Raw genomic sequence first — 27568 nt, 5'->3', positions numbered from 1 at the left:
CTTTCAGTCTACAATGATGTCAAGCTATCACAGATTTAGTTACACATGTCCCTCGCTTTATTAAGTGTTCATAGTACAGCCATTACATGTATGTACTGGAGAAAAAAAAATGGCCTGAAAGCATGGGTTGGGGGTGGGGGTGGGGGAGTGTAGAGGAGGGGTACATGCAGGAAAGAAAGGGGGTTGTGGGCATTCTGGGGTAATAATTGTGAGTCCACTCCTCCTCACCACCATCTTGGAACCTGATCTCCCGAACATCTTCCTAGTAATTTTGTATGGTATTCAAAGCTGGATGAGTCTTTGCAAGAGATTGTTTTGTTATCTTGGGGATGGTGACCTTAGTATGGTGGTTTATGTCTAGTAATGTTATTACTGATCTAGGTTCCAACTTAAAGGGGTATTCCACTCAAACATAACTTTTCATATGTTGCTGCCCATGGTGACACAAACAGTTTATCCCACACTTGTTATTATGTGTTCAGTCTTCTTCCCACAGTCTCTGCTGAAGACACAAAAATCTGTGTGTGAACTTTTCTCTCTGTCTCTCTCTCACCCTCCCCTCCCTTCTTAAACAGATGATGGAAACAAGTCCCTATCTGCAACTTTGTAGTGTGGTGTGCCATCACGTGTGTTTTGTGTTTCTCCTTTACACATGTTGCAAAAGCTTCTTACTCCAGGTTAAGTGTTGATGAAGGTAGTATTCTATGGTTTCATCACCAGATGTCAGTATTTTATATGTATGCTCTTTTGTATTGCACAGCTAAAGCTAACAAGGGATTACTGTTTTATGTGTGCTATGAGCTTTTGCCCACCTATGAGGGATGCTTTTTCTTTCTTTCTAACCTATCACTCTTTTTCTTGCACACATTCCTTTCCACCACTCGCAAGGTACTTTACATAGCCCCAGTAGGAAGTCACTTGGTGGGAGAAGGTGTAGCGACAGTTCTACTTAGATTCTTGTGGGAAAAGGACACACAGAGCGGACGTCCCTGCTGTAGCCAAGCCAGGGCCTGGCTCTGCCAGGACCCTTGTCCGGGACAACTCTAGTTTGGTTCAGTCTAGATAGTGTGTTCAGTCAGTCATTTCTAAGACACTCCAGAGACACTCAGTTTCTTCCGTATTCCTACTATATCTATTGTGCAGTGCTAGACACTACCAAGGGAGAAGAGTCAGGGAACATCTTAGCCCACACCTTGAACCAGTCTAAAAAGTGCAGGGTAGTATCCTAATACAGAAGAGGAACTAGCCTGGATAGAACAAAGCTACCAGAAGGTCTACGTATTCTATCTCGCAGAGCAGGTAACCAGGAAACCTTGTACACTTAGCTTGGCTCAGATAACCATGGCTGGGGCTTGTATCACCCTATTAGGACAAGTCCCTTGACACTGTAGGGCAGAAGGTGGTCAGACTATTGCCTATACACAAGTACAAGTACTTCTCACTCTCATGTATTCTTCTAAAGTTCCGGCAGAGCACAGTACTACATTGTGTTGGGACTCCCTTGACAAACTCCTCTCTTCTACACTGATCTACTCTACTCTAAACTCTTCAAGCACTACTACGACTACCTCTACTATCTTCTACTAGATCCAGCATCTCCACAGCACAACCCAGTTTAAGCACTAAGGTCTGTACAAAGATTTATTTTCTTGCTGTCAAAGTGTTGTGTATTATCAAGAGACTGTACTGTAAAGCTGTTCTATTTTTTTTCATTACTGAGACTCATCCCTTCCTCTGCACCAGCACCTATACACAATTGCCACTGCGGACTACCGTGACAAGAGCCCAAGGGACCCATGACAACCCAGAAGGTCACTGGCCATTTTGGGAATTACAGCCAGCCACCACACAAAGCAGGTATCACCATCATACCTGTGTGCTGGACTAGCACTGGCGTCATGACACTCATATCTTTGGCTAAGCTGTACAACAGAACCGACCAACCACAACAGAAGTGGCGTCACCAGTAACACCTCAGTATGTCACCAGTCGAGTACCACAGTAGCAACTCTGTAATGCTTGGAGGATTAATCACAGTGAGTTCATCAGCAACTTGACTTCAGATTAACCCACCCAGCATTACAAAGAAGCTACAAAGTTGCAGATAAAGTTTGCCAGCGACTTGTTTACATCAGATGTCATGGAAGGGAGGGGGGAGAAGCGGGAGACGAAGAGAAAAGCTCACAGATTTTTATCTTCAGCAGAAACATTGCTGAAACATTCACACTTTACAACCTGTGACTTTTTATTTCTTACCTGCCATAATTGACTAACAGGTTTGTAGCAGATTTCAGTTTCTATATGTTTTATTTTACTGCTGTGACTTATGTTCCATGTCAGTTCCCATACACGGTAGCTTATCCTCCTCATATCACTGGGCACAGGTGGATCCAGGAGCACTACAGAAACAATACATACACCAATATAAGAATAGGGGCTAATCTAAAAACCCAGTTGGGATCATGTAAGGGGGAAAAAAATATATGCAAAAAAATAAATAAATAAAAAATGTCCAAACAGCAGCTCACACTTCTTGCCTTCATGTAGAATAGTATCAGTTTACCAGAGTTGTAGTGTAGCCATGCATTGGCGAAACAGAGCTGGAAGCAGACACCACCATACACTGTGTAGTCAGAAACCATACTGAGCTGCTGCAGTTTAGCTGTCATTCACTTCAATGAAAGCTGCAGTAACCAAGCTTGGCCACTATACAATGCATGGCGCTGTCTGTTTCCTGTTCTGTTTAATTTTGTATGCCTGCACCACAGATCTAGCAATTAGCTGATCAGCGTGGGTTGCCAGGTGTTGGCAGTCCACCTATTTGATACTGATCCTTAGCTTAGGTCATCAGTAAAGTTTTGCAAGTTAGTGAATCCTGGCTGACTCAAATGCACTCCAAACTTCCCACATTTTCTGGCACTTGTTTTGGGCAAAGTATTCTGTGTTGTTCATATTTGCTTTGCCAAGTGCACAGCAATGTTAACTGAGCATGGAGAAATACAGAGTAGGCTTTAGTGCTCGGTGTACAGGAGCAGGGACTCTTGTCTTTGACAGGAGTCCCTGATCCTGTACTGTTGAAGCCAAACCGGCAATTGAATCTAAATCATAGCTGATGGCTAATCTGAAATAACCGACCCCTAATAAATTTCAGTATAATTCACTCATCTCCCATCACATTGGGTTGAAGAAGCCTGACCAACATTGAACTGTTTACTGCACCTGCGCACCCCCTACCCCCTTTCCTTAAAGGGAAACTAACTTGCTGATATGTCTCTATAGAACACAGGGCACTGAGGATGAAGGTAAGCTTCTTACCGTTATCCTCAGTAACATTTTCTTGTACTTTGTAGTTTAATCCATATGCTAGTGAAGCAGTTTGGGGCACTGGGGGTGGGACTACTATCCTCCACCCCGGCCAGCCCACCCCTCCTAATGAAATTATCCGGCTCTCTGCAGTAATAAGCCCTAGAATGACATCACTGCAGAGCGCCACCCTAATATTATTTAGAAGGTTCAGTGCAGACGGGACAGATCTGTGCACTGAGGGGGGTAGTCCTGCCCCCAGTGCACCAAACTACCTATGGTATATAGACTAAACTACAAAGTACAGGAACGGTTCTGAGGATGAAGATAAGAAACTTACCTTCATCCTCATCACCACGAGTGCTATAGGGAAATATCAGCAACTTAGATACTTCTAACCTGCTGATAGTTTCCCTTTAAAGGGGAACTATCAGCAGGTTAGACAAATTTAATAGGCCCTTATAGCACCGGTGACACTTAGGAGGAAGGTATGTGTCTTACCTTCCTCCTCTGCACTGGTCCAGTTAGTTAGGGTAAACTCCACTCCGGAGCACCCTTAGGAGCACTGCCTTGTCTTGGGGGCGGACCGGATGACCTGGCAGTGCTCCTAACGGTGCTCCGGAGTGGATTTTACCCTGATTAACAGCATAGGACAGGCGCAAAGGAAGAAGGTAAGACACATACGTTTCTCCTCAGCGTCCCGTCACTATAGGAAGCTATCAGCAGGTTAGATTCCTCTAGTTCACTTTTAATATTCTCTGAGAAAATTACCCAAGTGACTCCACTTCTGCATTATTTATTCCTTAATAAATCCCAGAATAAGTGTCCCCAATGTGGAGATGCAGTGTAATGTATTGTATGAGGCTTGTAAATAATGTAAGGCGTTAGATTGAATTGAGGACAATAGCCCCAGTCCTTACAGTTGCGATATGCAGAGAACTCCGAGAGGGATGTGACGCTTGTATTGCTTTCTGTTCCGTCGCCACAGATCACGCTCATGTTTAATTTATGGTCGGCGGTCACAATCTCTTTGATCTAAAGCCAACAAATAAAACAGACGATAGACAATGAGAAACAACAGACTTATGTAATACATCAATAAGGCAAAAATGTAAAAACTGCCCTTACTGACACCAGCGCTGAACGAACATGTTTATGACCCAATAAAGAATATTGATGGAAGTAAAGGGAACAATGTAAGAGCCACATCCAGGTCTATATCTGGAGTATCTGGATCCAAAATCTACATCCATTAACTTTATCTTGACTGATCTACTTCTATATGACAAATCCGCAAGGCAGACTTTTCACCTTTATTCCACAATTTAAGATATACAGTATATATATATATAATTTCCTTTATTCCCTCTCTGAAATCTTACCTTAAAAAGTTGTACCTAAAGAACAGAGAATTTAAAGGGATACTCCGGAGAAAAAAAATGTTTTCAAATCAACTAGTGTCAGAAAGTTATACAGATTTTAAATAAAAAAAATCTCAAACCTCAAACTACTTATCAGCTTCTGTATGTCCTGCAGGAAATGGTATTTTATTTTCAGTCTGACACATTTGTCTCTGCTGCCACCTCTGTGCGTGAAAGGAACTGTCCAGAGCAGGAGGCGTTTTCTATGGGGATTTGCTACTTCTCTGGGCGGTAAATGTCACGGACAGAGGTGGCAGCAGAGAGCACTGTGTCAGACTGGAAAGAACACACCACTTCATGTAGGACATACAGCAGCTGATAAGTACAGGAAGACTTAAGATTTTTAAATAGACGTAATTTACAAATCTATATAACTTTCTGACACCAGTTGTTTTATAAACACTTTTCCCCCTACAAAATATTCCCTTAATTGTGAAAATAACAAAGTTTCCTCCTTTAGATGGTTTATGCCACCACCTCATACCACCACTCCTAAAAAAAAAAAGTTCTACACTTCTTTCCCTCCATTACACCATCACTGTGGTCTATTCTTTTGTTTGGTAATAAGCAAAGTAACACTCTTCCAAGAGAAAGGATCACACTTTCCGGTGCCATCTTTTAGAGGCATCATTATGAGTCAATGTTTTGCTTTAAAGGGAACCCGTCACCATGAAAATGCTACCTAAGCTATCAGCCTAATGTTATAGAGCAGAAGGTGCTGAGCGGATTGATATATATCTTTATGGGAAAATATTTAGTATATCTCCTATGTTTCCATGCTAAAGAGTCCAGTTCATTGAATGACACCGCCCACTGGACTCCTTAACACAGAATGATCAGGGATTTCAGTCAACATGGTACAAGATATACTGAATCTTTTCCTACAACGATATATATCAATCTGCTCAGTTCTTTCTGCTCTATAACGGGACAGCGATAGATTAGATAGCATTGTCTTAGCGACAGGTTCCCTTTAAGAAGCCTTGAAACATGACCAAAGATTAATAGTCAAGGTAGAATCTTTCCCTGAAGGGAAAGCTATCTATCTGTAGACAGATGTTTTAGTGTTCTTGTCACTCATCTGCCCCACCAGCCTTGAGTGACAGATCTGTGTCTGTTTGGGTATAGGGAGAGATGTATTATTTGAGGCCGGATGGTCAGGCAGAATCCATTGGGGCCTGTCCTGATGATCTGTGGTTCAGGCAGCATGAAAGTGATGACAGGTTCTCTTTAAACAGCACATAACATGTAACCCAAGAGGCTTCTTTTCTTTTCATCTACGTTTCATATTCAGATATAAATCACATATGCAAGTCGCAGTTCAGGACCTGTGTATCAGGCTGAATTTTAATAGAAAATATTGAAAATGGAATATTAGATTGGAATGAAACCATTTGCACATTGCCTCTAGGCATATGACCTGGTAAATATAATCTTGCTTTTACAGCTCAGGATATAAGGTTGACATATTGCTATATATCTTTTCACCAATAACAGTCTGTGTGGTGAAGGTCATATAAATCCCATGTGAGAAACAGATTAAAAAATATAGAGTACTTACAGGTTTTCCATCAGTAGTCACATTTATCGCGCAGCTTCTCGGGTTAACATGTGGGGTAAGAAGGCATAAGCTTTGTATGTCTCTGTTAGAAAGAGAAATACAGTATACAGTACATGGCATTACTAGAAGTCACAGTATACATGACATTACTAGAAGAAGTCACAGTATACATGACAATACTAGAAGAATTCACTATACATGACATTACTAGAAGTCACAGTATACATGGCAATACTAGAAGAATTCACTATACATGACATTACTAGAAATCACAGTATACATGGCATTACTAGAAGAAGACACAGTATACATGACATTACTAGAAGAAGTCACAGTATACATGGCATTACTAGAAGTTACAGTATACATGACATTACTAGAAGAAGTCACAGTATACATGGCATTACTAGAAGTCACAGTATACATGACATTACTAGAAGAGGTCACAGTATACATGGCATTACTAGAAGTCACAGTATACATGACATTACTAGAAGAGGTCACAGTATACATGGCATTACTAGAAGTCACAGTATACATGACATTACTAAATGTCACAGTATACATGGCAATACTAGAAGAGGTAACAGTATACATGGCAATACTAGAAGAGATCACAGTATACTGTACATGGCATTACTAGAAGAAGTCACAGTATACATGGCATTACTAAAAGTCACAGTATACATGGCAATACTAGAAGAGGTCACAGTATACATGGCATTACTAGAAGAGGTCACAGTATACATGGCATTACTAGAAGTCACAGTGTACATGTTACATGTTATTACTAGAAGTCACAGTGTACATGTTATTACTAGAAGTCACAGTATACATGACAATACTAGAAGAAGTCACAGTATACATGACATTACTAGAAGAAGGCACAGTATACATGGCATTACTAGAAGAAGTCACAGTATACATAACATAACTAGAAGTCACAGTATACATGGCATTACTAGAAGTCACAGTGTACATGACATTACTAGAAGTCACAGTGTACATGTTATTACTAGACGTCACAGTATACATGGCATTACTAGAAGAGGTCACAGTATACATGACATTACTAGAAGTCACAGTGTACTTGTTATTACTAGAAACCACAGTATACATGGCATTACTAGAAGTCACAGTATACATGACAATACCAGAAAAAGTCACAGTATACATGACAATACTAGAAGAGGTCACAGTATACATAGTATTACTAGAAGAAGTCAAAGTATACATGGCATTACTAAAAGTCACAGTATACATTGCATTACTAGAAAAAGTCACAGTATACATGACAATACTAGAAGAAGTCACAGTATACATGGCATTACTAGAAGAAGTCACAGTATACATGGCATTACTAGAAAAAGTCACAGTATACATGACATTACTAGAAGAAGTCACAGTATACATGACATTACCAGAAGTCACAGTATACATGACATTACTAGAAGAAGTCACAGTATACATGGCATTAATAGAAAAAGTCACAGTATACATGACAATACTAGAAGAAGTCACAGTATACATGACATTACTAGAAGAGGTCACAGTATACATGGCATTACTGGAAGTCACAGTGTACATGACATTACTAGAAGAGGTCACAGTATACATGGCATTACTAGAAGTCACAGTGTACATGTTATTACTAGAAGTCACAGTGTACATGTTATTACTAGAAGTCACAGTATACATGACAATACTAGAAGAAGTCACAGTATACATGACATTACTAGAAGGCACAGTATACATGACATTACTAGAAGTCACAGTGTACATGTTATTACTAGAAGTCACAGTATACATGACAATACTAGAAGAAGTCACAGTATACATGACATTACTAGAAGAAGTCACAGTATACATGGCATTACTAGAAAAAGTCACAGTATACATGGCATTACTAGAAGTCACAGTATACATGGCATTACTAGAAGAGGTCACAGTGTACATGACATTACTAGAAGAAGTCACAGTATACATGGCATTACTAGAAAAAGTCACAGTATACATGGCATTACTGGAAGTCACAGTATACATGACATTACTAGAAGAGGTCACAGTATACATGGCATTAATAGAAGTCACAGTGTACATGTTATTACTAGAAGTCACAGTGTACATGTTATTACTAGAAGTCACAGTATACATGACAATACTAGAAGAAGTCACAGTATACATGACATTACTAGAAGAAGGCACAGTATACATGGCATTACTAGAAGAAGTCACAGTATACATAACATAACTAGAAGTCACAGTATACATGGCATTACTAGAAGTCACAGTATACATGGCATTACTAGAAGTCACAGTATACATGACATTACTAGAAGTCACAGTATACATGACATTACTAGAAGTCACAGTGTACATGTTATTACTAGACATCACAGTATACATGGCATTACTAGAAGAAGTCACAGTATACATGACATTACCAGAAGTCACAGTATACATGACATTACTAGAAGGCACAGTATACATGACATTACTAGAAGTAACAGTGTACATGTTATTACTAGAAGTCACAGTATACATGGCATTACTAGAAGAAGTCACAGTATACATGACATTACCAGAAGTCACAGTATACATAACATTACTAGAAGAAGGCACAGTATACATGACATTACTAGAAGAAGTCACAGTATACATGACATTACTAGAAGTCACAGTGTACTTGTTATTACTAGAAGTCACAGTATACATGGCATTACTAGAAGAAGTCACAGTATACATGACATTACCAGAAGTCACAGTATACATAACATTACTAAAAGAAGGCACAGTATACATGACATTACTAGAAGAAGTCACAGTATACATGACATTACTAGAAGTCACAGTGTACTTGTTATTACTAGAAGTCACAGTATACATGACAATACTAGAAGAAGTCACAGTATACATGACATTACTAGAAGGAGTCACAGTTTACATGGCATTACTAGAAGAAGTCACAGTATACATGGCATTACTAGAAGTCACAGTATACATGGCAATACTAGTATAAGACAAGGACTAAACCTTGTACAGAAGACTTCATTCAATACTCATCGGTCTAACAAGGTTTAATGAGAACCTATCAGCTGCAATTCATCACCCACACTGCTGACACTGTTAGTTAGCTGATAGGAGAAGGAGACACATCGTACCTTTCATATATCTGGCTGTGCTTCCAGAACACAGAAAAGGCTTTAGGGTGCGTTCACACGTACAGGATCTGCAGCAAATTTGATGGCGCAGATTTAAAGTTGGAGATTCAAAGCAAAGCAAATCTGGGCCATCAAATCTGTTGCGGATCTGCTCCGGATCCTGTACGCACCCTTATTACTCTTGTGTAAATAGTCAACACCTCTTTGCCTGCCCTCCGATCTCTTTTACTGCTGTCCGCTAAAAGCTGAGCCCCGTTTCCAAATCTTGCATTTGAGCACTATTCATATGCACAGCGCAGAAGTGAGATTTGGAAGGTGAGCCCCAACTGTTACCAGAAATCTAACCGTCCAGGGTCTCATTCTTGACATGCCATTGTTTTATTCTTCCATGAACTTAGTTGTAAGCTATAACATACAGTACATACAGAACATCAGACTGCTGAGATGCCACCTAAGTGCAGAGTTTATGGCTGACATTACTAATCAGTCGTGCAAACTGAGTCACGCAAAACCACAAACCCATTTGTCTGGTTTTCACAACCTTTCTAAGTACAAATTGCATGACACCTGCTTTCAGGAAGCCACTGGCCAAAGTTGGTTGTTGCAGACGGATTTGCACGATGACTACTTGTACTAGTACAAACTGATTCATGTAAACCAGTAACATGTGAGAAGCATATATGCTGGCCAATACAACCATCCAGAAACAAGAGCAAACTAGCAGCAGGCATGTGGTTGCAAACTGGGAGCTGGCTACACTTAAAGGGGTTGTCCAGTTGTCGAAAATCTTTTTCTTTCAAATCAACTGGTGTCAGAAAGTTTTATAGATTTGTAATTTACTTCTTTTAGAAAATTTCAAGTCTTCCCATACTCATACATAAGCTGCTATATGTCATGCATGAAATGTTTTATTTTCAGTCTGACACAGTGATCTCTGCTGCCATCTCTGGCCAAGACAGGAACTCTGTCTTGGTTTTCTATGAATCCCCATAGAAAACCTATCCTGCTCTGGACAGTTCCTGTCTCGGCCAGAGATGTCAGCAGAGAGCACTGTGTCAGACTGAAAATAAAACATTTCCTGCAGGACATACAGCAGGTAATAAGTATGGAAAGACTTGAGATTTTTTAATAGAAATAAATTACAAATCTATATAACTTTCTGACACCAGTTGATTTGAAAGAAAAAGATTTTCGCTCGACAACCCCTTTAACAACAAGGCAAGAGTGCACAGACAGACTCCATGGCAAATTGATCTATCCAGCCCCTGCACAGAAGTAAATGGTAACTAAACTAATCTTGAGGAGGCACAAGCCGCAGCAAAATCCAGATACAACTGAAGTCCTTCATAAATCTATTTATCAGCATGAACCCAAACCTGCTGCCAGCAACTACTAAAATAAGGAAAAAATGGGGGATGATTATCATCCATGTGTTACAACAAATGGGGCAGTCACCCCTGCTTAGCTGGGTCTTATAGGGCTTCCTGTTAAGAGATAAGTAATGGTGACCATCAACATGACACTCTTCTTATTGTCATAAACAGAACTGAAACTAATAAGCACCAAACTCCACCATTTGACTTGTCATCTTTGTCATCAGTTGCTCAGTAACATAATTTAAGGTGTGAAGTATAGTCTATACATTGGAGTCAGTGGATCCTCTTTGTGAGGATTCCCGGTAGAGCTTTGACACTCAACATTTTAGATGTTGACGGTGAAGTTGTAGCGTTTCTCAACTTTTAAGGATAAAAGATATAAGTATCTTATTTGATTCGATTTATTTTCTTATATAATACTACTTAAGGGTAGCTTCACTCGTACCGTATCACAGCGGATTTGATGGTGCAGTTCCGCAGTGATTCTACAGCAGATTTGATCTAAATAACTGAACACAGCACTAAATCTGCTGCAGATCCTGTACGTATGAAGACACCCTAAGGCTAGATTCACACATCACATACCGCAGCCACAGCGGAGTTCGCAGCTAAATCCACTGCGGATACCAGTCACGTTCAATATGATTCAATTCCGTATGTCAATGCCGGCCCCCTTAACCCGCCGGCCGGCCCATAATTTACCTGGTCCGCACTTCAGCTGTAGATCTCCGGCATCCAGTCAGTGCATGGCCACGCCACAGTCACTCATTGGCTGCGCAGGACCTACGGGGACCGGGAGCCTCAGATGTGGCTGGAGCGCAGACCAGTATGTTCCGGGCGGCAGGGGGTTAAGGTTGCCGGCATTTACTTACTCGCAGTGGGATGACAATCCCACTGCGAGTATGGAATCACATTGAAACTGACAGTTTGGTATCCGCAGTGGATTTCACTGCAAACTTGCAGTGTGAAATCTGCTACGGTTACAGTATGTATGTTTCTACCCTAAAGGGGTATTGCATTGTTTAAATAAATGCAGACACTCCTGCGTCCATAAGAACCCCCTCCCAAAAAAAACAAAAAAAAACCCCAAAACTATACTTACTCACCCCCGATTCCCCGCAGCTTCTTCTTTTTGCTTTCAAAACAAGAGCTTGGAGCAGGACCTGTCCGCTTAGCCAATCACTGGCCGGGATGGGACACTGCTACAGTCAGCGACTGGCTGAATGAGCAGATCCTGCTCTGAGCTCTTGCCTAGAGAAAAGTATACAGGATTGAATGAAGCCAAAAGGGGGTTGTGGGGGACTGGTAAGTACGCATATATTTTTTCTATTTTTCTATAACCTAAGCAATGTCTATTTTTTTTTTAAATGCCGGAATACCCTTCAAAATAGAATATGAAGTTCAATGAATACTATAGGGCAGTATATATAGTACACGCACGTGGCTGAGTTGACCTCCAAAACACACTGTGGACGAAAACATTTCATGGCTGAATGGTTGTAACATTGGCGTGGTGAATAATCTGTGGCATTATTCCTGTCAGCAGTTATTATTACATGGAGAGAGCAGAGAACACCCACACACATTACACGTAAGTGCAGCACTTTGACGTCTGCCAACATAAAGAGGTCCATTACCCAGTCTCGCCCACAATGATAAGCAATACTTTTCAGCACTTTCAAGGACAGCCACCTATGTGTCTATTGTTTAAGCACATTATCACATGTTACATCAGCCAGTCCCTCCACTCATAGAATAAAAATAGATATTGCCAGCATAAAATTCATTTAACTGATATCACTGGTAATGGAGTAAATAGGTAAACAGTATACATCTACATAGGAGAAGACTGGATGAGGTTGGCCTATGTCCGTTGATTCCAGGTTGCCTAAGGGTTGTATAATGAGTGAGTTCCATAAAGGCTGCACCCCCAGCATCTTATTAGGGTAATGTTAAGAATGACTCCATCCATTGTTGAGAAATACTCCCTCCCAGTCTATTGCACGTGTGGTGTCCCACCACTGGTGTTGCTATGGGTTACACCCCTCGTAAAAGCCTGTACTTATTGTTAGTGGTGATGAAGTAAGTGATAAAGTTTTGCCACTAGATGTCACTGTTACAGATGTGTGTATTTAGACGCTGCACAGCTGAAAAAATGGAAAGGGTTATTGTTTATTTGTGTGTCACATGGATCTGTGAACCCATAGGAGTCACTTCTTCTTCTGTCCTATCATCTCTCACTACTTCTTCTTGCGCACTCCTCACCCACTCACAGCACCCTTTAGATACGCTGGAGATAGGAAGTCACAAGTGTGAAGGTCCTTTGTGTCAGACATTGTAGAGGAAGGACGTAAGCTAGAAAGCTCTCTACAGTGGTCCTCTCTGGGACCTGGCCCTCTGCCAGGTCCCCTGCCTTCGAAGTCAGTCTTAGTCAGATCCCCATATGGGTAGGAAGCAAGACAAGACACAGCTAACAGTTTCTCCTCAGTTTACCATACACAAACACTATGCAGTGTTAAGCTCTTACAGGAGAGGACAAGTCAGAGATTATCTTAACCCACGCCGAGGACTAGGAGTCACAGTGCAGGACAGTATCCACAAGAAAGCCAAAGCAGCTAGGAACTGATCCTGAAAGAGCAAAGTCGCTAAAAGCCTAGGAACTCTATCTCGCAGCACAGTTGTCAGCAGGGAATCCTCAGCAGTCCACTCATTCCAGGTAACAGGGTCTGGGGCTTGTGTCACCCTCATAGGACGGATCCTCTGACACTGGTGGGCATAAGGTGGTGCAAAGACCCAAAGGTCAATACACAGTATTACAAGTATTCTCTTCTTCTTCTTCTCCTCAAGTATTCTTCTACCTCATCCTCCAACATCCAGGCAGAGCACAGTACTACTTGGGTTGGGACTCTCATGACATCCTCTAATTGTTTGTATCTCTTAACATGCAACCTAGTCAGCACGACTATACCCTTCACTATACTCCTATCACAGATCTGGATCTTTTATTACCAAGTCTCCTACCGAGTGTATTATCAAGTGTTTTCTGAAGAGAAACATATCCTGTCAAAGCACAGTTATATATTCTGCTGCACCTCAGTACTTCGCAAGTAAATAAGAGATTATTTATGATAAAGAGACTCTGTGATTCCTCGCCTAACACCAACACAGTGTACACCTCATCCTTGGGACATTTACCCTTTCTGTGGGTGGAGGAACCAATAGTGCGGGAGGGTCCCTAAACCACTCTGGCCCACCGTGATCTTAACCCAAGGGACCCCGTAGCATACCGCCAGGTCACTGACCACAGCGGAACAAGGTGTAACTGGCCCTTAAAAGTAAAAGCAGGTGTGCCACCATACGTGTGTGCCCAACCGTCACTGGCGTCAAGTCACAACATTGCAGGGTCCGGCTATATCTCGGCCTGGGGCCCTGAGCTTCTGGGGGGCCCATGGCCACCCAAAAAGACTTTTACTGGTGTATTCTCTCCTGGCTACAGTTCTGCCATGATTTTCAAAATATCGCTGCTTTTTTACTACTATTTTGCACAAATCAGGGCAATATGACATTATCTGTCCTGCAGTATGACCACCACGCTAGTGCTGCCATAGTTACAGTGGAATGGGGGGGGGGGGGCAGGCTTGGTGAACAGCCCGGGGCCTATGGTAAAGTTAATTCAGTATCATTTCCAGTGGTGTGTCCAAGGCAGGCCAAGAAGATCTACCCCTCACCACCATTAAATCGGTGAACTCACCCTTTGTCATCCGTGAGAGTAGCCGATATGTAGCATGGGCTAGACGTAAAGTTGCTGTCTACATCCCATGAACAGGACAGGAGAGTCCAGGAGTTATATGTGCAGTCCAGGTGAGCTGAAGGAAGAGAAAAAGAAAAAGGATTCACATACGTTGTATGACACAATTCACTTTTACAGTAGTCATAAATATCTGAATGGGCATTGTCATTAAAAAAAACTTGGGTCGTGGGTGTTCAAACACCCATCACTTAATAGAACATATTGGGGAAAGTACTTGGCTAAGCCATTCTTTTCTTGTCTCACTGCAGAGGATAGACTGTATGGTAAGACTATGGAGCCTTCTTTTTTTTTCTGGAGCCAGAAAGTTATATAGATTTCTAATATACTTCTTTTTGAAAATAACAAGTCTTCCAGTACTTATCAGCTGCTGTATGTCCTGCAGGAAGTGGTGTAATCTTTTCAATCTGATACAGTGCTCTCTGCACCCACCCCTGTCCATGTCAGGAACTGTCTAGAACAGGAGAGGTTTTCTTACTATGCAGATTTGTTACTACTTTGGACAGTTCCTGTTATGGACTCAGGAAAGAATATACCACTTCCGGAAGGGCATACAGCAGCTGATAAGTACTGGAAGACTTGAGATTTTTAAATAGAAGTAAATTAGAAATCTATATAGCTTTCCGGCATCCATTGATTTAAAAGGAACATGATTTTGCTGGAGTACCCCTTTAAGTTAAATTGAACTTAGTGCTTAGCTTATATATTGCCACAAACCGTAGTTTACAATATCCTCACAATAACATGAAGGAATACTTATATAATAGAGTTTTCAGTGCTACATAATAGCGCAGCTAGCATCACGATGTAGGTGTTTGATGAGCCGCAGGGGAGGAGGGTGAGCTATGAATTGGTCTGTACAAGATCGCAGAAGACCTGAGACAATTGCCCTTTGTGTTGACGCCATAACCCGGCCATGATCTGCCCTTTACGCCAACTCTTACCAACCTAACAGCGGCACATTTACCAGTACGGTTCTGAAGTCCTACTATTTCCTACATAACACAGTAAATGGATTGAGAGCACATTACAAAACAGACGGAAACATCTTCTAAAGGGTTATAAACCTCTATTATTGCGGAAGCTTGAAAGCCGGTGAAGCCCGGCGCAATGTCTGCCGGACAAGAAAGGGAAGGTTTTTTATGTTATTGATTTCTCTGCACAGTTGTGTCTGTGGTGGAGCGGATGAAGAGAGATACTAAACACTTTAAATCAAGGGAATGAACAGGTTCCTCTGATGCAGAGACGCGTGACTGGTTTCTTTTATTTGGTTCGGCTTTTGTGAGTCTTATGATAGTTCTGTATTTTGTTACTCGAATGTTTTGATATTGGAGAATAAACAGCAGCTTACTATATAACACTCAGAACTAATATCACAAGTCCCCATGGACAAAGCCACAGGACAAAGCTCATTTGTATGGGAGAGTTTTCTAGGCATGCTCTGTGACCTGTGCAGAGGTCATGATCTGATTCTAACTTCACCATTTATTGTAATCCTCCACTTTTAATTTCCTTTAATAGAGTATTCTTCCTTCTGGAGCTAATTTGCATACCTTTGTACACGGATTAATGTGATGTCCGCAAAAAAACAAACACGGATCCCATAGACTTCTATTGGTAATTCATGCTGAAGTCACAATCTGCATGTCCTATTTTTTGGGGTATGAATTGCAGATCCACAATAGAACGAACTATGCGAGTAGCCCGATATAAATCAACGGACAATAGGTTGATCAACTTTGCAGGATGTGTGAATAAGACCTTGCCTGATAATTGGTTTCTATACACCATGCAATCTCTTACAGGAGTACTCTGGCGAAAATATTTTTCTTTCAAATCAACTGGTTTCAGCAAGTTATATAGATTTGTAATTTACTTCTATTTAAAAATCTCAAGTTTTCCAGTACTTATCAGCTGCTGTATGTCCTGCAGAAAGTGGAGCTTTCTTTTCAGTCTGACACAGCACTCTCTGCTGACACCTATGTTGGAGACAGGAACTGTCCAGAGCAGGTTTTTATATGGAAATTTGCTCCTGCTGTGGACAGTTCCTGTCTCAGACAGAGGTGGCAGCAGAGAGCACTGTGTGAGACTAAAAAAAAGAAGAAAAAAAACCAAACACTTTCTGCAGAACATACAGCAGCTGATAAGTACTGGAAGACTGCAGATTTCTAAATAGAAGTAAATTACAAATCTATATAGCTTTTAAACCAGTTGATTTGAAAGAAAAAGATTTTTGACATACAAATGCCCTGCAAGCCTTACTTAGCTATGTCCCTGCCATAAGTTTGCACAGATCACATAGACGCTATCATTCTTATTAGTAAACCACATAACCTGTGATATAATGCCAGAACTCTTCTACAGGCAGCTGAGAAGGAAAGACAATAGAGTTGGTTGATATGAATAAGAAATTAGAAAATTTACGACATTTACGATTATTATTTTTATTTTTATTTTCATTTTAAGGTTAAAGGCTCTTCCTATGAATCCTGCATGGTGTCATTGTCCCTATTTTGAAGCGACAGTCCCTACTTTTGCCCTAAATCTGAACTTTTACTTTTTTTAACCTGGGAATAAGTGTTTATTAATAGGCTTACTGAATCTGCTTGTTTCCTGTTTGTTATACTCATCCTGAACTACTTATTATATTATCATTATCATTAAATGAACAAATGGTGTCCTTCCAGAAGACATGACAAACTAGCTGCTAACTGCTAGCATGGTTCCTGCAGTCCCTGCCTGCTAGGTGTAAGCCTTCCACTAGGTGGCACTATACAGCTTTCATATCAGTCTCACTTAGGTATTTCACATTGGCAGCTGAGTGAGATGTAGATGCAGATAGAGGATTGCTTAGCTTACATTAGTCAGTTTTTGCATTGAATTATTCTGCATGCAAATAAATCAGTGAGTTTTAACACTTAACTTATCTGATTTAAAATCCATGAATGATTTAAAGGTGAAGTTTGGCAGAAAAACATAAAATCATTGACACTGCTTCCCTCCTGGTCCCATTTTCACACTACTTTCTATTGCAACCAATGCAGCAGAGCTGGGGACAGGCAGCCATCTTCCTTTATATATATATATAATATCCCTGTTGTAATATGTGACACCTCTTGCAAAAAATAGATCAGAGAATACTGTACTGGAGACTTCTATGCATTGAATTTCACACAGAATTAGCATGCACCATTGGACTGAGTATTATAGAGGTATTCTCCCCTTTCCCCCTTTACTGCTGTACATCATACAGTGCACATTTCTCCTGCTGCCACTAGATGGCCCTGTTGCATCAGCTAGATAAAAAGTCTTGAGAAAGGAGGTGGAGAAGAGTGTGGTAGAAACCACATGGACTGGTAGGAAACCCTGCTGCTCCTAGAAGAACATGGATTGGCTGAGACAAGTGCCATTGGCCACTTTATACACTCCTAGAGTGGGCCGACTACAAATAAAGAGCCATGCAGAGATGCAGATGGGAGCTGGAGATGGAAGAGGCTGCCGATGGGGCACAAGGGAGTCAAGGAATGGAATGGCTGAGATTGATGAGACGATTGGACAGATTTCTCATGCTGCAGGATGAGCGTTTTGGAGACAGTACAGGTGTAAAGTTAGGAAGCTGGATGCCACATGGAGGCAGCAAGAGGAGGGGAAGCTGGCACCAGGACTAAAGCAGTGCTAGCCCTGTCCTGTTGCCTTCTCTTCTGTTCAGACACGACTGCTGACAGCCGAGTGCAGAGGTCAGGGAGGGAGGTGTTACTGTATCTTCTGATTCAGTCAGACAACTTGACTCAGTACTGATGACAAACTTGCTTTAGAGGGGAACTCCAGAAAAAAAAGACTTTCAAATCAACAAGTGTCAGAAAGTGCTAGAGATTTGTAATGTACTTCAACAATCTTAAAGGAGAAGTCCAGTGAAATTTTTTATTAAAGTATTGTATTGCCCCCCAAAAGTTATACAAATCCCCAATATACACTTATTATGGGAAATGCTTATAAAGGGCTTTTTTCCCTGCACTTACTACTGCATCAAGGCTTCACTTCCTGGATAAAATGGTGATGTCACTTCCTGGATAACATGGTGATGTCACTTCCTGGCTAAAATGGTGATGTCACGACCCGACTCCCAGAGCTGTGCGGGCTGTGGCTGCTGGAGAGGATGATGGCAGGGGGACACTGAGGGACACAGGGCACTGGAGGGACACTCAGCACTGGGCATCCCTCTGTCATCATCCTCTCCAGCAGCCACAGCCCACACAGCTCTGGGAGTCGGGTCGTGACATCACCATTTTATCCAGGAAGTGACATCACCATGTTATCCAGAAAGTGACATCACCATGTTATCCAGGAAGTGACATCACCATGTTATCCAGGAAGTGACATCACCATGTTATCCAGGAAGTGACATCACCATGTTATCCAGGAAGTGACATCACCATGTTATCCAGGAAGTGACATCACCATGTTATCCAGGAAGTGACATCACCATTTTATCCAGGGAAAAAAAAGCACTTTATAAGCATTTCTCATAATAAGTGTATATTGGTATTTCTATAACTTTTTTTTTTGGGGGGGGGGGGGCAATACAATACTTTGATAAAATTATTCGCTGGTCTACTCCTTTAAGTCTTAAGTTTATTTTTTCCAGCCTGGCACAGTGCTCTCTGCTGCCTCCTCTGTCCATGTCAGGAACTGTCCAGAGCAGTAACAAACTCCCATAGAAAATCTCTCCTGCTCACCAGATGGTAAAGAATACACCACTTTCTGCAGGACATACAGAAGCTGATAAGTACTGGAAGAGTGGATATTTTTAAATAGAAGTAAATTACAAATCTCTGACACTTTCTGGCACCAGTTTATTTGAAAGATTTTTTCCCCACTGGAGTACCCCTTTAAGAAGGCTCAGTCAAATACTGGGCCTTAGAGGAGTCACCTCCAGTCGGTGTGAAACTCTCGACCAAAAGTTTGCTAAGCTCATATGCTGCCGAGACATCTGACGCTGTTCTCTGACCACTATCCTGCTGGGCTGTGACCACAAGTGTTTTCCCCGGGTGGGAAATAAGAACTGCTGGGGGATCAGGCCTGCTGCCGGACTGTGATGGTGATGGTGGACCTCATTACCACAACCCCCAGTCTACAGATGTGTGAGAACCAGTGAGCTTCTGTGCACTCTATATGCTGTGTGAAACCGCCATGAGTAACAATTATAGAATGCACAGCTCTATGCTTCAGGCTAAGGTTCGTCTGGCCATCTTCTATCATTGCCGATCAATGGCTGCTGTTTATAGGACTCTGCGGTTTACTCATATGCCTACAGTGTCAGTGCACTCAGATCTAGTGGTTTTTACACCAAACTTTTTCTGAAATGAAATTATTTTTAGAAAAGCTTCTAAGCAAAAGGCCTCACAAATATGGATATGTTTAACGGGGTACTCCGGTGGGAAAGAAATAATTTTTAAATCAACTGGTGTCAGAAAGTTATATAGGTTTGTAATCTACATCTATTTAAAAATATCAAGTCTTACAGTACTTATCAGCTGCTGTATGTCCTGCATAAAGTTGTGTATTGTTTTGAGTATGAAACCGTGCTCTCTGCTGCCACGACTGTCCATGTCAGGAACTGTCCAGAGTAGCAGCAAATCCCCATAGAAAACCTTTCCTAACATGGACAGTGGTGGCAGCACTGTATCAGACTGGAAGAAATTTCTTTCAGCAGGACATACAGCAGCTGGTAAGTACACAACACAATCTAATATCTTTCTCCCCTACTTCATGAAGGATGTTCTAGTTGCCCCTGCCAAATGGTCAATGACTACCCAATGTTGGTAATCCGGCATAATCTTTTGAGGTTTTGCAGCAGCTGTGCCACCCAAAACAGTCCACCCTCTTAAGCAGGTGGAAAAATATTGGACTACGTTGGCACCAAGATGACAGTGGAGGTGCTGGGAACGAGATAAGTAATAACTTTCTATGGTACCATACAACAACTTTAACTTGATGATGGTTCTACTTCTAGGTGTGAGAACAATATCTGCCACTACCTTCTGGATTTTACAGTCTCATTAAAGGGGTATTCCCATCTCCGTAACTATATCTATAACATAAGGTATTGTAGGGGAGTTGCTCAGGTATAGCTAGGTAGCGGTCGCAGACAGAGGAAAACAGGCAATTCACAGTTCAAATCTTAGTGTTTATTCACACTACAAAAACAAATGGAACAAAAATCCAGCATTACCTTCATGCTGCCATCACACATAAGTGCAGTTCCAGCTTGGCCTTTAAAGCAGTAACAGAAGTTCTAAGTGTTGGTTCAGACCTTACAGCAGCAGCTGCCTTGTACACAGTCCATGTGTCTGAACACAGTCCAACCAGTCCTCCTAGACAGACCGCATAGGTGTACTCCAGACTTAAGCACACACCACATCTCTCTGCCCTCACTCCCAGCTCAGCTTTGTATGTTGGGAAATGCCTAAAAACCTGGAATGGCTTGATAACTCCAGTCCAGTCCTTGAACCTAGCTCTTTGCATTCCTCAGAGCAAGACAAGCTGAGAGGAAAATACCTCCCATCCAGCAACAACCCCCGGACTATGTCACATACCCCCCCCCCCCCCTTTGTTCAACCTTGAAGGGGTGAACACTTGCCAAACAATGCACTCGGGACAGAGCATCTGCATTCCCTTGTAGTCGGCCTGCTCTGTGTTCTACCGTGAACTTGAAGTTCTGTAGTGACAAGAACCATCTGGTGACCCGAGCGTTCCTCTCCTTCGCCTGGCTCATCCACTTGAGAGGTGAATGGTCAGTCACCAGATGAAAATTCCTCCCCAACAGGTAATAACGGAGAGACTCCAGTGCCCACTTGATGGCTAGGCATTCCCTCTCCACTATACTGTACCTGGTTTCGGCTGGGGTAAGCTTGCGACTCAGGAATCCAACGGGATGTTCTTCCCCGTTAACCTCCTGAGACAGTACAGCCCCGAGGCCCACTTCAGAGGCATCGGTCTGTACTACAAACTTCCTTTTGAAGTCAGGTGTCACCAGGACTGGTGACCCAAACAAAGCAGACTTCAAAGCTGAAAAAGCCTTTTCAGCTTGGTCATTCCAGCGTACCATCACTGACTTATGTCCCTTCAAGAGCCCTGTCAATGGAGCTGCCAAAATAGCGAAATGGGGAATAAACCTCATATAATATCCCACCAAACCCAGGAACGATTTTACTTGCCGGATAGTGACAGGCCTTGGCCAACCCTGTATCGCCTCTACCTTATTCACCTGGGGTTTGATGACTCCGCGCCCAATGACATAGCCTAAGTATCGGGCCTCCTCTAACCCTATGGCACATTTCTTTGGGTTAGCAGTTAGTCCCGCCCTACGGAGTGAGTTTAGTACGGCCTGTACCTTCGCTAGATGACTCTCCCAGTCAGTACTGAAAATGACAATATCGTCAAGGTACGCCGAGGCATACTGACGATGTGGACGAAGAACAATATCCATTAAACGCTGGAATGTGGCTGGAGAACCATGAAGACCAAAAGGTAATACCTTATACTGATATAGCCCCTCGGGTGTGACAAAGGCCGTTTTCTCTTTTGCAGCCTCCGTCAAGGGCACTTGCCAGTACCCTTTGGTGAGGTCCAAGGTGGAAAAGTACCTGGCCTGTCCTAAACGCTCAATTAACTCATCCACCCAGGGTATAGGATAGGCATCAAATTTAGAGACCTCGTTTAGCTTACGAAAATCATTGCAAAAACGTAAAGTTCCATCCGGTTTGGGTATTAATACTATCGGGCTGGCCCACTCACTCTTAGATTCTTCAATCACGTCCAGCTGTAGCATCAACTGTACCTCCTCTGCGATGGCTTGGCGCCGAGCCTCGGGTACCCGGTACGGCTTTAGCCGGATTTTCACCCCAGGCTCGGTGACAATGTCATGTTGGATTACGGAGGTACGCCCAGGGAGGTCCGAGAACACGTCCGTGTTCCGACTAATGAACTCCTTGGCTTCCTGAGCCTGTTTCGGTGAAAGGCTGTCAGCAACACGTACTCTGGCAGCTGCTTCCCCTGAAACAGTCGGAGGAGCTAGCTTCCCTTCCCCTAAACATACCGACTGTGGGCAGCCAACACAAGTCTCTCTATCCTTCCATGGCTTCAGTAAATTGACATGGTAGATCTGCTGCGGTTTCCGCCGACCAGGCTGATGTACCTTGTAATTTACGTTGCTTACTTTCTCCAGAATTTCGTAGGGGCCCTGCCACCTCACAAGGAACTTGCTGTCTACAGTCGGTACGAGAACCAAATCCCGATCTCCTGGGTTAAAGTTCCGGACCTGAGCTGCTCTATTGTAGACCTGACTCTGGGCTTGCTGAGCTGCCTCCATATGTTCCCTGACAAGGGGCATCACTGTCTCCATCCGCTCCTGCATTTTAGTAACATACTCAATGACACTCTTGTGTGGCGTAGGCTGTTGCTCCCACGCCTCTTTGGCCACGTCGAGCAAGCCTCGGGGGTGTCTGCCATAAAGAAGTTCGAAGGGCGAGAACGCAGTAGAGGCCTGGGGCACTTCTCGCACTGCAAACATTAAATAGGGCAGAAGCAGGTCCCAGTCCCTCCCATCCTTAGACACTGCTCTTTTCAGCATATTTTTCAAAGATTGATTAAACCTCTCCACAAGACCATCCGTTTGGGGGTGGTAAACAGACGTCCTTAACTGTTTAATGCCAAGCAACTTGCAGACTTCCTTCATGACCTTAGACATGAAGGGAGTCCCCTGGTCTGTCAGCATCTCTCTAGGTAACCCTACCCTTGAAAACATCTCCATTAATTCCTTAGCTATGAGTTTGGCAGAGGTATGGCGCAGCGGCACTGCCTCCGGGTACCGGGTTGCATAGTCAATAACTACTAAGATGTGTTGGTGACCCCTAGCAGACTTTGGAACTGGACCAACGAGGTCCATGGCAATCCTCTCGAATGGTACCTCTATAATCGGGAGGGGTACTAGAGGACTGCGGAAGTGCTGCTGGGGGCTAGTTATCTGACAGGTCGGACAAGACTTACAAAATTCCTCCACCTCTTTGAATACCCCAGGCCAATAAAACCTCTGCAGTATACGGTCCTGGGTTTTTTGTGCCCCAAGGTGTCCACCTAACACATGTTGGTGAGCAAGATTTAGTACCAGGTGACGATATGCCTGGGGCACTAATAATTGTTCAACATTCTCCCCACGTAGTTGAGTGACACGATATGACATATTGTGGTGAACCACAAAACGAGGAAATATAGCCTCAGCTCCTTGTTGTTGTGGTTCACCATCGGCCATTAAGACACTCCCCCGCGCTCGGGACAGAGTCGGGTCCCGGAGTTGCGCCGTGCCAAAATTGTCACCAGAGATGTCCAGATCTGACAATTCGGGGCCCGGTGGCAAGTCCTCTACATCCCCAACCATTACATTCACTGTAATTGTCTCCATCTCATCCACCGAAGTGGCGGTCACCCCTACGGCTGGCCCTTCTATCTCGGTGGCCCATGGTTCTGGCTTAACATCTGGATTAGGACCCTCAGCTACTGCTCTGCCTGACTCTTGGGGACAGACATTCAAAAATGATGGCCACAATGCAGAGAATAAGGGAAAGTCTCTTCCTATTATCAGGTCATATGGCAGATTCGACGCTACTGCCACCTCATGGACTTTCTCCCCTGCAGGAGTTTTTATTACCACCTGGGCAGTAGGATAGTCTTTCAAGTCTCCATGAATACACAACACTCCAACTTTGCGCTTAGTGAACTGAGATGGAAGCGCCAGGGTATCCCGTACTAGGGTCACCAGGCTCCCCGAGTCCAGTAGAGCATTGACCCTGCACCTGCCGATAGACACTGGGGACATGGGAGGTGCCCTATCCTTGTCCGGGAGGTTAGCGGTACATACACTAACAGCAGGTCGGGCATAGAAGGATGTCCGGCGAGTATAGCCACAGTCCATAGGCTCAGAGGTTAAGGGGCACCTTGCCGCAACATGTCCCGGACCATTACAGCGCCAACAGCGGATAATGGGGACCTCATGTAACCTTGGGGAACGTTGGTTTGGTGGGGAGCTACTCCCAGCAGGAGGTTGAAGCTTTTTCTCAGCCACTGCAAGTGGGGGTATGGGACGGGGTGGCCTCCGGCCAGGGGTACAGTCTCGCACCAAGTCTTGGGTAGCTACATAACGTTCCACCAGACCAACCAGCTGGTCTAAATTGCCTGGGTCACCTTGGCCTACCCAGCGCTGGATAGTGACCGGCAGACTGCGCACAAATCGGTCAACCACCACCCTCTCCACTATTTGGGCTGGAGTTAAAGTCTCGGGCTGGAGCCATTTCTTTACCAGGTGCAGCAGGTCATAGGCTTGAGACCTGGCGGCTCTGGATTCCACAAACCCCCACTGATATACACGTTGGGCCCGAACATATATATTGACCCCCAAGCGTGCCAGGATCTCACCTTTCAGCTTTTGGTAGTCCTGGGCGTCCTCCCGAGTGAGGTCAAAGTATGCCTTTAGTGCATCTCCTGTGAGAAATGGGGCAACCACTTCAGCCCACTGGTCAGGCTGGAGACCCTCTCGCTCAGCCGTTCTCTCGAACACTCCCAGAAAGGCCTCCACATCATCCTCTGCCGTTACTTTTCTCAGCGCCGTCCGGACTCTCTCTCTGGCGGCAGGCTGTAGCTGGGAAACCACTGGCGGAGACTCACGAATGGCCACCATTTGTTGTAACAGCAATTTGTTAGTCTCTTGCTGCTGGGCATTAGTCTCTTGCTGCCGTATATTAGCCTGTTGCAGCTGGGCATTAGTCTGCACCAGCTGTTTAATCAACTCCTCCATCTTGTCTGGAGATGCCGGCTGAAGCTTTGCAGGCTTAATCCAGGACATGCAATAGTGCCAGGAAAAAAATATGAAAAAAAACCTCTGTTTTTTCTCCTGCCTCACTGTCTATGCCCGCATCCTCCACCAAATGTAGGGGAGTTGCTCAGGTATAGCAAGGTAGCGGTCGCAGACAGAGGAAAACAGGCAATTCACAGTTCAAATCTTAGGGCCATATGTATCATCCGGCGAATGGATGATTTTCGGCGGAAAGTGCCGATTTGCGTCTTTTTTTAAGCAAAAATGGCGGATTTGCGAATAAAATATTCGCAAATCGGCACTTTCCGCCGAGTACGCCAGGGGGCGGAAAGGGGGCGGAAAAGGGGCGGAGAGTGGGCGGAACGGAGGGCGCGGACTCAGAGTCCGCGCGATTCATCATCCGTTCCGCCAAAATGTACGCCGAAAACCTACTCCAGTCCTCAGCTGGCGTAGGTTTTCGCCGGTGCGCAACGGCGCGCACGGGGTTTATGTAGAGGCAGTCCGCCTCTACATAAATCTCCGTAGCGCCGGAGCTGCGGGGGCATTTTTACGTCCGGCGTAAAAAACGCCGGACTTAATAAATGCCTCCCTTAGTGTTTATTCACACCAAAAAAAAAATGGAACAAAAATCCAGCATTACCTTCATGCTGCCATCACACATAAGTGCAGTTCCAGCTCGGCCTTTAAGGCTGGGTTCACACTATGTATATTTGAGGCTGTATTTGTGAGGCTGTATAGCAACCAAAACCAGGAGTGGATTGAAAACACAGAAAGGCTCTGTTCACATAATGTTGTAATTGAGTGGATGGCCGCCATTTAATGGCAAATATTTGCTGTTATTTTAAAACAACGGCTGTGGTATTGAAATAATGGCCGTTATTTACTGTTATATGGCGGCCATCCACTCAATTTCAACATTGTGTGAACAGATCCTTTCTGTGTTTTCAATCCACTCCTGGTTTTGGTTGCTATGAGGACCTGACATGAGGACCAAATACAGCCTCAAATATACATAGTGTGAACCCAGCCTCGAGCAGTAACAGAGGTTCTAAGTGTTGGTTCAGACCTTACAGCAGCAGCTGCCTTGTACACAGTCCATGTGTCTGAACACAGTCCAACCAGTCCTCCTAGACAGACCGCATAGGTGTACTCCAGACTTGAGCACACACCACATCTCTCTGCCCTCACTCCCAGCTCAGCTTTGTATGTTGGGAAATGCCTAAAAACCTGGAATGGCTTGATAACTCCAGTCCAGTCCTTGAACCTAGCTCTCTGCATTCCTCAGAGCAAGACAAGCTGAGAGGAAAATACCTCCCATCCAGCAACAACCCCCGGACTATGTCACAATATTTAAAAGTAAAGAAACATTGCAATTGGTTCTTATTACCATTTTCGCTCTGGCTCCCTGCCAGGCCTCATGTGTTTATAGCTGTTGTCTAGGTTCCCGACCACCTCTGTGTTATCTGTAGTTGTTGGGCGGTTGACTCACTCCCTGGCTGGTGTGTACAGGCTTCCCTAACATCAACTTGTTTGCAGTAATCCATCACAGTGACAGCTCCCAGCTCCTGGATCTGTCAGAGTTGGTGTTGCTGAGCTAAGCACAGAACAGCACAGACCACCAGCCATGATGTAGCCTAAGGCTGCATTCACACGTTCCGTGTTCCACACGGAACATAGACGTGGAAGGCCTGTAACGGACTCTCCCCCCTGCCCGGGAAACATCTGCAGGGAGTGGGGGAACTGTACATATGCGCTGCGCTGTAATGACATAGCCGTGCGGCTGATTCATTACAGCGCGGCACGGCGCATATCTGTACAGTTCCCCCACTCCCAGCATCTTATCACAGATGCTTCCCGGGCGGGGGGAGAGTCCATTATAGGCCTTCCACGTCTGTGTTCCGTGTGGAACACGGAACGTGTGAATGCTTATATTTTAAAAATCTAATGTCTTCCAGTACTTATCAGCTGCTGTATGTCCTGGAAGACTAAAGATTTTTAAAAAATAGAAGAATAATACAAATTTATATAACTTTCTGACACCAGTTTGCAGGAGTTCCCCTTTAGTGAATAC

General features: G+C 43.6%; 2 protein-coding genes across 2 annotated transcripts in view; one reads left to right on the top strand and one right to left on the bottom strand.

The window, feature by feature from the left end:
• The window catches only part of KCTD17 (potassium channel tetramerization domain containing 17), a 232002-nt gene that overhangs the window by 90424 nt on the left and 114010 nt on the right, over positions 1-27568 (top strand). The window lies entirely within an intron of this gene.
• LOC138789339 (interleukin-2 receptor subunit beta-like) overlaps positions 1-27568 on the bottom strand; it is a 30916-nt gene that overhangs the window by 222 nt on the left and 3126 nt on the right. The window contains exons 3-6 of the mRNA XM_069967945.1: positions 14574-14688; positions 6286-6367; positions 4224-4338; positions 2257-2399 (exon numbers count right to left, since the gene is read on the bottom strand). Coding sequence (XP_069824046.1) covers positions 2257-2399; positions 4224-4338; positions 6286-6367; positions 14574-14688 — 455 coding nt within the window. The remainder of the gene's footprint in view (positions 1-2256; positions 2400-4223; positions 4339-6285; positions 6368-14573; positions 14689-27568) is intronic.

This window comes from Dendropsophus ebraccatus, chromosome 4 (assembly GCF_027789765.1).
Source record: "Dendropsophus ebraccatus isolate aDenEbr1 chromosome 4, aDenEbr1.pat, whole genome shotgun sequence".
NCBI classification, from domain to species: Eukaryota; Metazoa; Chordata; class Amphibia; order Anura; family Hylidae; genus Dendropsophus; species Dendropsophus ebraccatus.
The sequence above is the reverse complement of the archived record's forward strand: the minus strand, read 5'-3'. Positions and strand labels throughout refer to the sequence as shown.